Here is a 15,761-nt window from a genome sequence, read left to right on the forward strand (position 1 = left end):
TGGTGATAGTCAGCGTTTTTACCTCTTTTTAAATTATGTTTTTGCAATAATAGTTGTAACTTCCATTTGTGTGTCTTTGCAATTGTTTTCTGGGTTCAAGTTCGTGATTAATGTGAGGCACTGGAGTGTCTCTATGGTTGATAGTATAAACATTGTTGAGTGAGATTGCTGAAAAATAATTCATTAATCTGGCCCAAGAGAGCTTGTTTTGATCATTACTTGAGGTACCCCGTCTCTTGGATAGTGGGGTTACTCCCTCTTTCTCTATAACTATTCTTAAAGTGCCAGATCCAATTGCTTCATCCTTGTTAGCAGGATTTGAATTCCTCAGCAGGCTTGCTTTCATTTTCGTGTGGAAGAACCATGTTGTCTTTGCAGGACTGACATATTTTTAGTGTGACAGATACTTTATGTCTCAGCAAGAGGAAGAATATTGTTATTAACTAAATGCCCCACATAGGAAACCACCCAGCATGCTGCACGCTTGCGTTATCGCTCGGAATCGACCACAGCATAAGCACACAAATCTTATGTTTAAAGCCGGTTAACATGCCATATGCCATGACTTATCATAAACACTTTATCACTCGGCTACTCTATAGGATTCACTCCTGTGCCTACATCAGAGACATAGACAAGCCCTTGATCACACAAAAGTTTGCATTGCATGTTGCTTTTCAAATGTTTTATATGTCTTGTCTTGTCATTTTCTCTTACTGGTAACGATACAGGGGTCGTAAGTATCGAATCCCCACATTCTCTTTTCTAACACACCATAGCGCGTGTGTTGTGATTTTATTACTCACGTGGTGTGATTTTGCCACTCACCTTTTTGCACATGGTCCTGACGAAAGCCCTACACAATTTTTCTTTGGGGCTAAAACATGTAGACCTACCTTATCAACTGCGAGTCAAACCACTCCACTAGTTGTCCCCTTTTGTATTTTTAATATATCCTGGGCCGCCACGAATAAACATATCCGGCAAGGATTCCCAGAGGTATTTTTAACCAGCACATCACTTCATCACACTCTTACACCACACCAGCTCCGCTGTAATCAGGTGTCGTAGCACAACCGGGTGGCACTTGGCCACCCGGTTGGGACCCCAAGTTGGTGTGTGAGAGGTCTTTTACAAAAACCTAATGGTTTTTTGGCACTGTAATTACCTACAGTGATTACAATATTTCTTTACTCAGTTTCTGGGTACGTCCACATTGTTTACTGGGTCTTTACAGGACTGACATATTTTTAGTGTGACAGATACTTTATGTCTCAGCAAGAGGAAGAATATTGTTATTTACTAAATAACTGTGAGATGTCAGGAGCACATTTGAGTAAATGCTCAATGCATTTTAGGCCCATATTCATGATTTTGCCATTTTGTATTGCAGCTGATCTGCATACTTTATTATTCTGTCCTGATGATGTCTCTTTAAACTGTCTACAGGTGAAAACAACACAGACCTACATTCATATAAACTAGGTTTTAATTGGTGACCCATTTTTTAACAAAGACCTCTAGTATGCCAGGTCCAGCATCCCCTTATGGCAAGAATGACCTCTAGTATGTTAGTACCAGTATTTTACCATGGGTGCCCCGTATGCCAAAACTCACATATAAATGCCAGTGTTGGAATTTGTCCTTAATGCCACCCATATGCCATGGGTGTCCCTTTTGTTAAAAAATATCTCTAGTAGGCCCGGACCAACATCCCTTATGACAAGAATTACCTCCAATGTTTCAGCAACAACTTCTTTCCACGGTATCCCCTTATAGCAAGAATTACCTCTAGTATGCCATCACCCATATTTCGCCACTGCCATGCTTGTCATGCTAAGAATTTCCACTAATATGCCATTGCCAGTAATTTTTTATGGATTCCTCTTTAATCCAAAAGTAACCTTCAGTATGCCTTGGGCCGAAGGCATACTTGCAAGCATAGCACCACATTCTTCCTCATGTTCACTTGCATTTATTCATTCACATTCAATCTTACTTTAGATCTTGCTCATTTGCAATCACATGCACTTGTTTATTCTTACTTACTCTCTGCTCATTCTTACTCTCAATCACTCATTTGCAATCTCACTCATTCTTACTCTAAATGACTCATACTTACTCACACTCACTCATACTCTCAATCCTTCCTTCTCAATCTCTCTTGCTTTTTCAGCTCTAACTCATTCTCCCTAATTAATTCACACTTACTCACTCACAGAAAATTCTTACTCTCAGTCACACATACTTTCTCTCTTATACTAATTCGTAATTCGTAGTAACTCTTATTCTCACTCATTCTTGCATACCCTGACTCACTCAATTTCGCTCACTCATTTTCACTCACAATTACATTCACTCTCACTCACTTACAACACTCTCTTACACTGTTTCTTAATTATTATTTCTGCTTCATTTACTTACACTCAGTTTCAATCACTCTGACTCTCATTCACTGATTTGCACACACTGACATTTAATCATGCTCATTCTCACTCATTATCTGACACTGGCTCTTACCCACTCACTTTGACTCACACACATCTTCTCACAAATACACACACTGTCTCAAACAATCTGTCTCACAAGTACACATACACAACATATATTTTAAAGTATTTTTCCACTTACCTCCGTTGCCTGTAAAAGTCTTGTTCAACCTCCTGGTGCTCCATTTTTTATTACACAATTAGTGAACAACCAACTTGGGGGCATATCACCAAGGGACGGTGATATATAACGCAAAGCGCGCTTAGCGCTTTTTTATTTATCGCCATCTATCTCTGGAATTTATCGCCCTGGTAGCGCGTTATTAACAACGAGTTTCTCCAGGGCGATAAACATTCCAGCGATAGCGGGGAAATCGCCGTTTTGCAGGGAACATCGCTAGTTTTTCCAGTGATGTTCCCTGCAAAACGGTGATAACCTTGCTGATACGACCCTGAGGTTGTATCAGCATAATCCACCCCCAATGTTAGGGATTGGTAAGTGCATTTTATCAGACAAACTGTTTTCTGGTGAAAACAGCGGTTTTCTCCAAAAACTAACATCTGCTTAAATGGTGGGGCAGCCTTGTAAATATTGTGCTGGGCACATCAGCGATATTTACAAAGTTGTATGCCCGGTGACGCCCACTTTGCATCTCATTAGAGATGCAAAGGGAGGCGTTGGGTAAAAAGGTGCTAACATGCACTAATGCATGTTAGCATCCACTTGAAAATAGGGCGAACAGATTATCTATGCTTTTTTGGCTTTTAAAACCAAAAAAGCAGAGAGAATGCCTTTGTTAATATGCTGCTACTGTTGTCTTTTTTGTAATGTATAACAAAATAGCAGTATGCACGGAGAATAGGGCCCCCAAGCCCATAAAAACAAGCTGCCCCTGTGTCCTTGCCACTGATTTTGAGGCTAACTATCGCAAAAGAAGTGCTGGGGTTACAAAGGGCAAGGCAGGGCTCACAGCTTCGGCCTCAAAATAAAATCCTAGCTAGCTGCCCTTCTGAAGCCTGTTGGTCTGTGGCAGTAGTCCAACCGTGGCAACTTTTCTGAAGGCATAGCCGGTTGAGGCTCTGCCATAAGAAACACTGCAGCCCTCCATCTCTATATGAGGTGGTAGAAACTGAAAGGTGGGTGGATGTCATATTTCCGATTATTGCCAAATGACCTGTATGCTCCTACTTTTTAAAGGCAGGTGGTAATCAGTAATCTCACGTAGTTAAAATTTCAAAATCTTATATTGTGGTATGACTTTTGAAAACCTTTCATAATATATAAGAGAACCTATCACTGTATGAATTGATCCTAAAATATTTTAATGTGTTTCTATATTAAAAGATTTTCATTTATTATCGCCTGATTACAAATATTCATTCAAAAATCAAGGCAAGGAGACCATAGGTACGTTTAATTTACATACACCAAACTTGAAGATACTGTACTTTGCATTGTATCCAGTGCTATTGACCCACACATCTGAGAAAAATATGATTTGCTCTTGTAAACCAAGGCTGCATTCCCGTCCGTGCATTCATGACACATACTTTTATAATTATCCTCTATGGGCGCCGGGGTCTATAGGTCTTAGGGGCCCACTGCGTCCAATTTCAATATGAGTTAGTTGCTAGGTGTTGAAATTGAATTAAATGATCAAAAAAAGATCATTATTTCCATAGCTTTAATATTTAGAAAAATGATTTTGTTTTGAAGGGGAAGTCTACATGAAAGCCATATCTGTACATCCTACTCAAATTCCTACATGTGTTTAAAGTTCTATTACCTGAACTAGATTATAGATTATACGGGCATGAGTGTGCTCTTACATACAGTATGCAGAATGAAGAGATACAACCGATTTGTTTTAATGATATGGAGAAAAGTCTGATTCCACCAATATCTAAACGATCAATATTGATTTTTTTTTAGGATCCTGCAACATTTCAATACCACTGCTGAAGACTACACCGTAATCTTCACATCTGGAAGCACAGCTGCCATCAAACTGGTTGCGGAATCTTTTCCTTGGACATCACCAGACTCCCGTCAACCCGGCAGCTGCTTTAGCTACCTCACTGATAATCATACTTCTGTTGTGGGCATGAGGATGATCGCAGCCGCCAAAAAGGTGTCTGTAGTTGCTGTGAGGCCGGAGGAGATGCAGTTTTTGGAGACGTCCCAGACACCATCTGAAGAACCATTGAGGCCAACATCGCATCTTTTCTGCTATCCGGCACAGAGCAACTATACAGGTACAAAATACCCTCTTACTTGGATAGAGAAGATAAAGACTGGGAACCTGAGGCCCAGCTTGCCTGGGAGTTGGTATGTGCTATTGGATGCTGCATCATATGTGAGCACGTCTCCTTTGGATTTATCGGCCTACCAAGCAGACTTTGTTCCTGTTTCCTTTTACAAAATCTTTGGCTTCCCTACTGGCTTAGGAGCACTACTGGTATCAAACAAGATTGCACCGTTTTTGCAGAAAACCTTTTTTGGAGGTGGAACTGTTGCTGCATACCTTGCAGATGAAGGATTGTGCTTCCTTAAAGATTCAATTTCTGACAGGTAAAGACATGTTTTGTAGTTAAAAATGTGTGAATTATAGTTGCAGTTGAAATGATATTTATAAACAATCCAAGAGCTCCTATGTGATTGAACTTGTGGCAACTGCCACCAGCCACATTTGAGCATATTCTCTCCTTCTTTCTCTGAAGGGCACTGCAGATAATGTATATAATTCAGTTGTAAACTATGCGAAAGCAGAAGGGAGACCAAGATGAATACTGATAGAATGTAACTGCTCTTCTCCATGTTATTGTGCCAAAATGTTGTAGAGATCCAAACGTGCATTTCCTATTAAGGCCTTTGGTGAGCAAAGAAAATATAATATTATATTGTTAAGCCCATACTGAAACAACATCATTCCAGTGAGTCTGGAAAGCTTTGTGATTATACAGTGGCTATCAGGTATGCCTAAACCACATTAAGTAAATTAGTGACCTGATCAATGTCTACAGCTATCACTGTCTTGACCAATGACCATTCAGAATCTTGTATTGGACTCTTTTAGGAAGTATAGTTTATTTCTTCTGTTGCATCTGTTTGCAGACATTAAGTCTGGAAATGTGAGAGCAGAGTAAGTAGTCAGTTGATATATTTAACAACAAAGATGTTATGAACGAAATACTGCTACTGCTCTGTCAATACTTAGGCATGTGCGACCTAATTGTGGCTGTTAGACAATGTTAAGATAACTGTGAGTAGAGAAACTGTAGCACAGGTGAGGAGAAGGGGGAAAGCGAATTCACTTTTTGGGAGGCAAGGTTAAAAGACTGGAATAAAAGGACCCACTGATTCTGAATCCAACTATATCTAAGTGATGTTTGACGCAGGATAAAGATTTTAAGAGGTGACCACACTCTCTCTGGTACCCCTTTTATCTGTATGAGCTAAGCCATTAAAACAGTGTATAAAGGATATTTTGTGATCACGCGCTTGATCTTCATTGTGCCATGACTTTATGCATATACTTCTTAACATTATCCAATAATAGATAAGAGTTCATGCTTTTTTGCTTATTTAGTTTTGGCTTAAGGATGTCACAACTATAAGTATGTTGGGCCCATAACCACCATGTGTGAAGTGACTGTTTTTCTACATTCTTTTAATTACACTTCAGGTGTCTTAGAGGTAGTCAAGGTAGAAGGTTCATTAGGAGATTTTCATTCCTCTTCAGGTGAAGGATTGGTCAATTTCCACCTACTTTCTTAACTCCACATGGATTATTTACGGGTTGACATCCTTCTTGGCTAACTGGGTGCATGCCTGGTGGGCTTTTATTATTCATTAACAGGTTGAAATGGCTAATGGCATGTCTGCTTCCACTCGCATCTTGAAGGTCACCTCTCTTTCAAAATACCATTCAATTTATGCCGGATCAACCTTTATACCTTGCCAACCCTTGGAAGTTAATACAAGGACGTTCTAGTAAGCATGAATTCTGCAAAGGCAAGTAGGTCTTCATCTATATGACTAACTCATCGTAGAAGACTTGTGGTTTTTCTTCCTCCACATCTCACTTGCACCTGCTGCACTGTTGAAATCATGACCCTGGTGCTTGCTCGATAGCTGCACTAACGACTGCCTGTTTAGTTGCAAAAATAGCAATATTAGGTGTCTAGTGGAGTTCTGACAACTTTTGGGCCTGGTGCCACTGCACCAACTCCGCCATTCAAATAATGAACCTGTTGACTGCACTTATGACTGTCTGCTTAGTAGTAAACTGTAGCAATATTTGGAGTTTAATGGAGTTATGACAACTTTTATCCCCAGTGTCTCTGCACCTGCTGCACCATTTCAATCAAACCCGTTTCAACTGCAAAGTAACTGCAATTGTGACTGACTGTTTAGTTGTAAACTATAGCAATATTAGGTGTTTAGAGGAGTTCTGTCAACTTTTTGGCCCGGTGCCACTGCACCTGTTGCACCATACAAATCAAGATCCTAGTGCCTGAAAGATAACTACACTTGTGACTGCCTGTTTAGTTGTAAAATATAGCAATAAAAGGTATTTAGTGGGGTGCCTAGAGCTTTTGATCCTGATGTTATGGCACCTGCTGAACTATTGAACTCATGACCTTAGCGCTTGCTAGATAACTGCAATTGTGACTGCCTGTTTAGCTGTAAAATATTGCAATATTAGGTGCTTAGAGGGATTCTAACGATTTTTGGCCCAGTGCCACTGCAACTGCTGGACCATAAAAATTATGACCCTAGTGCGCGAAAGATAACTGCACTTTTGTGACTACCTGCCTAGTCGTAAAATATACCAATAAAAAGTGTCTATTGGGAGGCCTAGAGCTAATGGTCCAGGTGCCACTGCACCTGCTGCACTATTGAAATTATGAACCTAGCCCTTGCAAGATAACTGCACTGGTGACTGCCTGTTTGGTTATAAAATATAGCAATATTAGGTATTAGACGAGTTCTGATAACATTTGGGCCCGGTGCCATGGCTCCTGCTGCACCATTTAAATAACGACCCTGATAACTGCTCTTGTGAATGCCTGTTTAGTAGTAAAATATAGCAGTATTTGGTGTTTAGTGGAGTTGTGACCACTTTTGGAACCTGTGCCACTGCACCTGCTGCACCATTCAAATCATGACCATGTTGTCTTCAAGGTAACTGCACTTGCGACTGCCTGTTTAGTAGTAAAATATAGAAATTCCAGGGTTGTAGTGGGGTTCCTAGAGCTTTTGATCCTGGTGTCACTGCATCTGCTGCACCATTGCAACCATGGCCGTGTTGTCTGCAAGGTAACTGCACTTGTGACTGCCTGTTTAGTTTTAAATTTCATCAAAAATCTGGGTTTAGTGGGGTCCTAGAGTTTTTGGCCCCGGTGCCACTGCACCTGCTGCCACATTTAAACCAAGTCCATTTTAACTGCAAGGTAACTGCAATTGGGGTTGCATGTTTAGGAAAAAAATATAGAAATATTAGGTGCTTAGTGCGGTGCCTGGAACTTTTGGACCCGGTGCCACTGCAACTGCTGCACTATTGAAATCATGATTCTCCATGCTTGCTAAATAACTACCTGTTTAGCTGTAAAATATAGCAATATTGGGTTTTTAGAGGAGTTCCGACAACTTTTGGGCCCAGTGCCACTGCACCTGCTGCACCATTAAAATCAAGCCCCTTTCAACTGCAAGGTAACTACAATTGTGATTGCCTGTTTAGTAGTAAAATATAGCACTATTAGGTGTTTAGAGGAGGTCTGACAACTTTTTGGCCCGGTGCAAATGCATCTGCTGTGCAATTCAAATCATGACCCTAGTGCCTGAAAAATAACTGCACTTGACTGCCTGTTTGGTTGTAAAATATTGCAATAATTGCTGTTTAGTAGGGTAACTAGAGCCTTTGGTCTCAATGCCACTGCACTATTGAAATCATGACCCCGGTGTTTGCTTGATAACTGACTGTTTAACTGTAAAATATAGCAATATTAGGTGTTTAAAGGAATTCTGACAACCTTTTGGCCCAATACAACTACACCTGCAGCACCATTCAAATCATGATCCTTGTGCCTGAAAAATAACTGCACTTGACTGCCTGTTTGGTTGTAAAATATAGCAAAAATCGGTGTTCAGTAGGGTGCCTGGAGCGGTTGTTCTCAATGCCACTGCACCTGCATCACTATTGAAATAATGACACTTGCTAGATAAATGCACCTATGACTGCCTGTTTAGGTGTAAAATATTGCAATATTAGGTGTTTAGAGGACTTCGGACAACTTTTGAGCCCGCTGCTACTGCATCTGCTGCACCATTTAAGTAATGACCCTGTTGCCTGCAAGATAACTGTACTTGTGACTGTCTGTTTAGTTATAAAATATAGCACTATTAGGTGTTCAGAGGAGTTCGGACAACGTTTGGCCTGGTGCCACTGCACCTGTTGCCCCATTTAAATCAGGTCCCTTTCAACTGCAACGTAACTGTAATTGTGCCTGCCTGTATAGCAGTAAATGATAACAATATAAGGTGTTTAGACGAGTTCTGACTACTTTTGGACCCAGTGCCACTGCACTTGCTGCACCATTCAAATAATGACCCTGTTGTCTGCAAGGTAACTGCACCTGTGACTGCCTGTTTAGTTTTACATTTGAACAATAATCTGGGTTTAGTGGGGTCCTAGAGTTTTTGGCCCCAGTGCCACTGCACCTACTACACATTTCAAATCAAATCTCTTTTAACTGCAAGGTAATTACAATTGTGACTGCCTATTTATTAGTCAAATATAGCAATAATATGTGTTAGAGGAGTTCTGAAATCTTTTGGGCCCGGTGCTACTGCAGGTGCTGCACCATTGAAATCATGACCCTGTTGCATGGAAGGTAATTGCACTTGTGGCTGCCTATTTAGTAGTAAAATATAGCATAGCTCTTTCATATTTAACTTTATTTTTAACATGCAATGTTTATTACAGCATTTAGAATTTTATCATAATGAACAAATAGAGTAAGTTGAAAAAACTCAATGCAATAATGTCTACAAAGTGCAAAGAAAGGTACTGAGGCATGAATAGGAAATGCCATAAACGTTTTAAAACTGAAGTATCTGCTTTACACAAGTAATAAAAGCAAGCATTCAAGCATACCATTATAAGCTGTCTGCCTTTTCAGTGGAAAGTGATCCTATCGTGACAGTGAATGGGGCTTAAACCGTGTGAATACCTCTAGTAGAAGTATTGTAAATGCGTTCAACCAGAGGAGGTTAACAAAAAATAAGTTCCACACAAAAGTGAATGAACACAGTAATTCAACTACAAGAACTGATAAGTGCCCCCTTTTAAGATATATTAAATTCAAAAGACTTCACAAGCACAGAGCAAACACTGTGCAGGTGAAACCTAACAATGCCTCATATTCTCCTGCCTTCACCTATCACTAAAGGTACTAGCCAAGTGACTGTTCCACCCATGTACGGTAGTATTCAGAGTAAAATATAAGATGCCAAAGTCTTTAAAAATCAGAGTACATATTGTGGCTGGGCTTATCTCTGCCTGCACAACTCTTACCTCTCACCTAAAAAACTCTAAATGGTGACTACTTCTGCACAACTGTTACAGAAATCTGCACTCTTGGTTTATATATAGACTGAGAGATTCCAGGATCTCATTTAACAGATAGCTGCTGGTAATCTTCAATAACAATTTAAAACTCCACACCCTTCCTCCAGCAGGAGAATGTTAATCTCGTAGTAATGGAGGCATTGTTCATTGAAGCCTTTAAATAGCCAGGTTATAGGGAATTAAATTGATACTCTCTGCCAGGCAGATCTAAGGGAACATTTCCTCAGAGAAATATGATCTTACATAAAAAATAGTAAGGAATTCATCCAGGGCAAATGCAAGCTTAGATAAGAATTCCAGGTCCAAAAAATGTATTTAAGACAGCAACTCTAGCCCTAATATCTTGTGCCAATAACTAAAATTGCAGTTTGTTTACAGTTTATACATAAGAGTGCTTGAGGTGAAAAACACCACATACCATATACTTAACCAAGAATGAATGGTGCAACTCTCCTCAGCACCCAATTGATTTATAACAATGTAGACTGGGCCTCGTCTGCCACAAAGCTACCTGTGCACAGATGCCAGTCTTTTTGCTCAGCCTAACGTGTGCACATGTTTGTTGACAGGTGTTGCAGTAATAATATGGGAGTCCAGGTAGCTTAGGATGCCTATTACACTTTTTGTGGTGACCTACAGCCTGGATTGAGGTTTGGGCAGGTGGTGACTTTTTGATGCCCCAGGTGAATGTGCATGTAACGCCAAAGTTGCACTCTATATTGTTCATTGTGTGTAAAATTGAATTGACATTTGACTAATGAGAACTAAGGATGTATGACATTACAACGCATGCTTTTACATCGCATGCCTTTACAACGCGGTATTTACAACTAATACCTTTACAACGCACAGTGCTTTTGGGCGCTGGATAGTGAATAGTTTAATTTACTATTCCAACTCCAGTCCCCGTGGATAGTAGGGAAGGTGTTGGATAGTAAATTAAATCTATTCCCTATCCTAGAGCACCCCCCCAGCGCAATGCGTTGTAATGGTTTGCGTTGTAAAAGTTGCGTCGTAAAGGCACTGCGTGGTAAAAGTTGCGTTGTAAAGGATGTATACCGAGAACTAATGTTGATGTGCGGGTCACAATAGCAAATCCGCCATTCTTTTGTACTAGGTAGCTTAGGATGTCTAATTACACTTTCTTTCATGGACATACAACAATTTCTCTCCATTCACAACTGCAATTTTGTGACTTGTGCCTTGTAATAGCCACTCAATGTATGACAACACTGTGCTGTCTTCACCGCTGTGCATGTACACGTGGCTGGAATAATGTGAGAAAGATTGAAGCAAATGCAATGTTTTGTAGAGTCTTGGGTAAGCCACCATTGGGAGGCCCTGGAAGAAACCCACTAATCTGCTTTTACAAAGGAAGGAATGATGAAGTAAGCACCTGTGCCAGCAGCCTATATTTACGTTGAGCCTGGCAGCTCATGCGCTGTCTGAAAGACATGGTGTAATCAGCCTATTGAGTGTAATCCCACCTGCAGGCTTACCATTGGCTCACTCTTCTGTCCCTCTTCTTTGCTGGCTCCTCATTGGTTGGTGCTCCCCATACATCACTTCCGTTTTTTTATTCAGGAGCACCAGCCAAACACTGCTTTCTTATGTTGTAGGTTTGTACAGGGCTTTAAGTGGGCCGGGCCTCAAGGGGTCTGAGCACCGGCAGTTTTTTTAAGGAGGGCTCGAAACGGGTCTCTATCGGGCTCTGTTTTGAGCCCTGGCACAGGCGGTCTGTGTTTTTTTCCGGACTGCAGTGACAGCAGTTTGCTGTCACTGCAGTCCGGAAAAAAGTGCCAGGGCGCAAAACAGCCCGATAGAGACCCGTTTCGAGATAGCAGGCACGTCGATGTGTGCTGCCCACACTGCTCACTTCTCACTAGTGGAGAAGTTACGGCATGACGTCATGCCAGGTGAGCGTTGTGGGGGGAAGGGAAATCCTTTGAAGTGTCATTTTCTTTCTGGATTTCCCTTCTCTTTCTAAAACGCAAGAGCAGCAACATTGTGGTAGGGTCACCAGGGCTTTAATTGGAAGCTTTTTCAATATTATATGTAACCAGCCATAGTTGCAGCGTATTTATCTTATGCAACTAATAACCATTGACAAAGACAATAGTCCTTACTTGTAGGTATGATGTTACTTTTTGTTTCATATATCTGGATGAAATGACAAACAGAAAATACAAGTCGGGCGGCACACTATGCTAAACACAGATTTTTAGCGTAAGTGTTTTAAAGCCACGCCCCTGATTACACTGGTCACGCCCCTTTGAGAGACCCCCCAGTTTTTTCATCCCACTTAAAGCCCTGGGTTTGTATATGTTCCTTTGGGAACTACTTATTTTATTTTCTGTACTTTCTTTGATTTGGCCTTGTGTTTTTAACGATTGGTTTTTGTTATTTTATTTTTTGTTTTGATTCCCAATGTTTATTGAATTTTATTGGTGCAGATCGATATTTTTTATGTAGTCATGGGCGAGCCGAGACTTGAACCCTTTTCCCAAGAAAGAAAGTTGCCCGCTGTTTATGTTGCACCGCGGCCTCTTAGGTTGCTTATTTCTTTAGCTTTCAAAGTGTGGCCTGCGTCTGTTGCCTATTGATCACCTATGTGGGTGTGTGCAGCCCAGACTGGCTTTGTATTTTACACAGGCCCTCTACTCTTCTGTGTAACACAGCCCCTCCCCATCGAACTTTCAATAAATGTTTAGCTTTGAATCGCAATGTATGCCACTGTTCTATTTGCTAACTATGTAGAAAACGGGCTCCAGAGTACCAGTTACAAGCTACAAATAAACATTCCCAGTTCAGGCTGTCCCTGCAGCTGTTGTCTGCACCCTTTATTACCTCTGGTTACGCTTTTGAGACCTATCCAAAACCAAACTACAAATATGTAACTGGTCACATGTTTTGTTTGTTTGCTTGCTTTAGTGCCCATGGCACTCCAGCTTTGTCACTCTGCTCGAGTGAACTAGGCAGGGTCCAGGGTGCACGAGAAGCAGCAAGGAGAAGAGCCAGAGAGATGTGTGGTGGTTTGTTTCTAGTTAAGTGACTTTGTGCTGCTGATATCCATAGAGCCGCAGGCAGGGCCTAGGATGGGCCTCTGAGCCGACGTTTGCACTGCGCATTCACTTCCTTCCAGGGCTCGAGTCGGGGTACCACTTATGTTACCAGGTTTTTACCAGGTGGATGCTGTCCACCCTGCCCAACAGCTGTACTTTCAATGATGGCTTTACTTGCCCGCACGGCCACCCCGTCAATCTCCCAAGTCAGTCTGTCTCAAATCAGGACGCAAGCTGGACTGCGAGAGGAGCTCTCAGAACTGGTGCGGCACTGTGCGGCTGTTTGGAGAGATGCCTGCTTGCCCTGGCATTTGAAGATGATCACCACTTGCTCCCAATTGCTAATGTTGCTAGGTGACATTAATAATTCCAGGAGGGGCGGGCTGGGGCACAGGCAGGAAACTGAAGAGGAGACATGCGTTGCAGTAGACTCGGACACCTTCGCAGGGCGGCCGGCATAAAACCAATTAGTCCTGCCAGCTTCCTGTTGTGACGTCACTTCCGGTGACACCACCTAACTTGAAGCGTCCCCCCCACTCCTTTTTTTAGGACTTGTGCCCTGCTTCCTCCCTCGCAGGGTGGGTGTCAGAGACCAGGTACCTTTCTTCGGGCTCCACAGTAGACAGACGGTGTGTGGGGTTAGCGGCGCTCTTGCCCTCAGTGACCCAGCATCTGAGTGTGTGCGATGGTGTCAGGGGGGGAGCACTCGAAAAGTGAAAAAACACAGTCCCTGAATGAAGAGGCAGATGCGGATAGCCCTGTGGAACATATTTTGTTTCATGCACTTTGAAGGTTCAGAAAGTGAGCTAGCTGTGAATACCCAGTGCTGCTAACTGCATTAATCCAGCATGTTGCAAGTTAGAATCCCAATAGGGTTGAGTTGGCCTTCCATTTTCTGAAGTTGATACAAATGTACTTGAAAGAATGGTAATGCTGCCAGGTATTAGATGTATGCCAGAAGATAATTCAGTTGCCGATATACTCTATCAAAAAGGCAAATCTGCATTTCTTCTATTGAAATCAATTTCAAATGGTGAAGAGAAAATGACCAGGGTGGGCATGGATGCAAAATATTAACTCTGCATTCAAGTATGTATAGAGCATGTGGCTGACTCACAAAATGTTTTACACCCACTTTAAGAAGTGTGAAGTGCACGTCTGTGTGATCTGTGTGTGCGTAATGGTACAGATACTATGCACATGTAGTTTTGAAGTAAAAACGGTTGACAAGCATTTAGGGAAATTCATATGAAATATTTTGAACGTCCATGCAGTGGTAAATTAGTGGGTACCATCCTAAATTGTGCAGATACTTTCACATTTAAAATTTGAATTCTCCAGCATAGGTGGCAGAGAAAGTATTCGAAGATCTCATGAACATTTCCCATTTGCCGGGGGCGTGGCTGACAGCCGAGCATGGCGGCCGCACAGTAAGCGAGCTCCGTGCCCGGATCTGCTGAATCCTGCATAATCCTGGCAGTTTCGGCTCCATACCAACACAAAACCTCCCGCTAAGTGAGCCCCTGCGGACTGAACTGGCTCTTGCCCGGTGAAATTGCCTCTGTGTGCTGCCGGCACCGAGGTGAGCCTGGCTGCTGGGCGTGGGCTGTGGAGCTGGAGGCCTGTCCCCGGGGATGAGGGGAGGTGACGGAGGTTGAGACTTGTGCTGGTGTGAAATTCTATGCCCCCGCTGTCGCTGTGAAGCCCCCCGCGACCAAAGAGGGGGGAGTGAAGTGGAGAGGTGAGCAACATGGTGATCGGGACTGTCCCGTGAGCTGCCGAGGTCCTGTAACAGAACGACCCTGCCGATCGGCTTGCCTGCCTATCCCCCGGCTGCCCTGGGAGCGTCTGAAGCCCAGTGCTGCTGGCTGGACACCACTGTTGGTCTGACATTGATACTCGGAGCCGGAGCGGGTGGAATGGCACCGCGACTGCCGCAGCTGCTGGATGCCTGAGACCTGGCAGTGCCGAGTAGGAGTGACTCTGCCTGCGAATCCTTGCTGCGCCTAGGGCCCGCATGCATCTGCGGCTTGGAAACTCCATATGCGGGCGAGGCCTGTCCCTGGCCCTTTTGACTGACATCCACTAATTGAATGCAGTGGCAATACTAAGGGGAGCGCCCAGGGGAGTGTCGCCTGCAGCCCCTTTGCTTACTTGCTACCAATGGCTGACTATTGCGGGCTGTGTAGTGTGCGCACTAGTTGATGCACGTCACGTAGACATGACGTGCGGCGGCCATGTTGGCGGCGATGCGCGCGCAGATTCATTGCGCGCCGAGCGAGGAGAGAAACGGCAGCGCCGGCCGGCGCTCCTCAATTAACCACGCATTGTTAATTAATAAATACCTTATGAAGCACAACCTGCAGTCAGCGTGTCATTGGTAAACACCAACTTTACAGTGGCGACGAGGTCGGGAGGTACCAGCCAGTCAACACGTGAAGAAAAAAAAAACGAACCCTCCACGTGGGCAGCAACAGGAAAGGCAGCCCTCCAGCCCACCCAGATCTTGGCACAGCGCTGCCCCGCACAGCCCGGTTTGCCGACGGCTCAAGGGGGCACGGCAGGACCCACCAAAG

General features: G+C 43.0%; 1 protein-coding gene across 1 annotated transcript in view; it reads left to right on the forward strand.

Annotated features, from left to right (window-relative positions):
- The window catches only part of LOC144828121 (molybdenum cofactor sulfurase-like), a 650,078-nt gene that overhangs the window by 250,613 nt on the left and 383,704 nt on the right, over positions 1-15,761 (forward strand). Inside the window, exon 4 of the mRNA XM_078686242.1 lies at positions 4,423-5,061. Coding sequence (XP_078542368.1) covers positions 4,423-5,061 — 639 coding nt within the window. The remainder of the gene's footprint in view (positions 1-4,422; positions 5,062-15,761) is intronic.

Source organism: Lissotriton helveticus, chromosome 4_1, assembly GCF_964261635.1.
Source record: "Lissotriton helveticus chromosome 4_1, aLisHel1.1, whole genome shotgun sequence".
NCBI classification, from domain to species: Eukaryota; Metazoa; Chordata; class Amphibia; order Caudata; family Salamandridae; genus Lissotriton; species Lissotriton helveticus.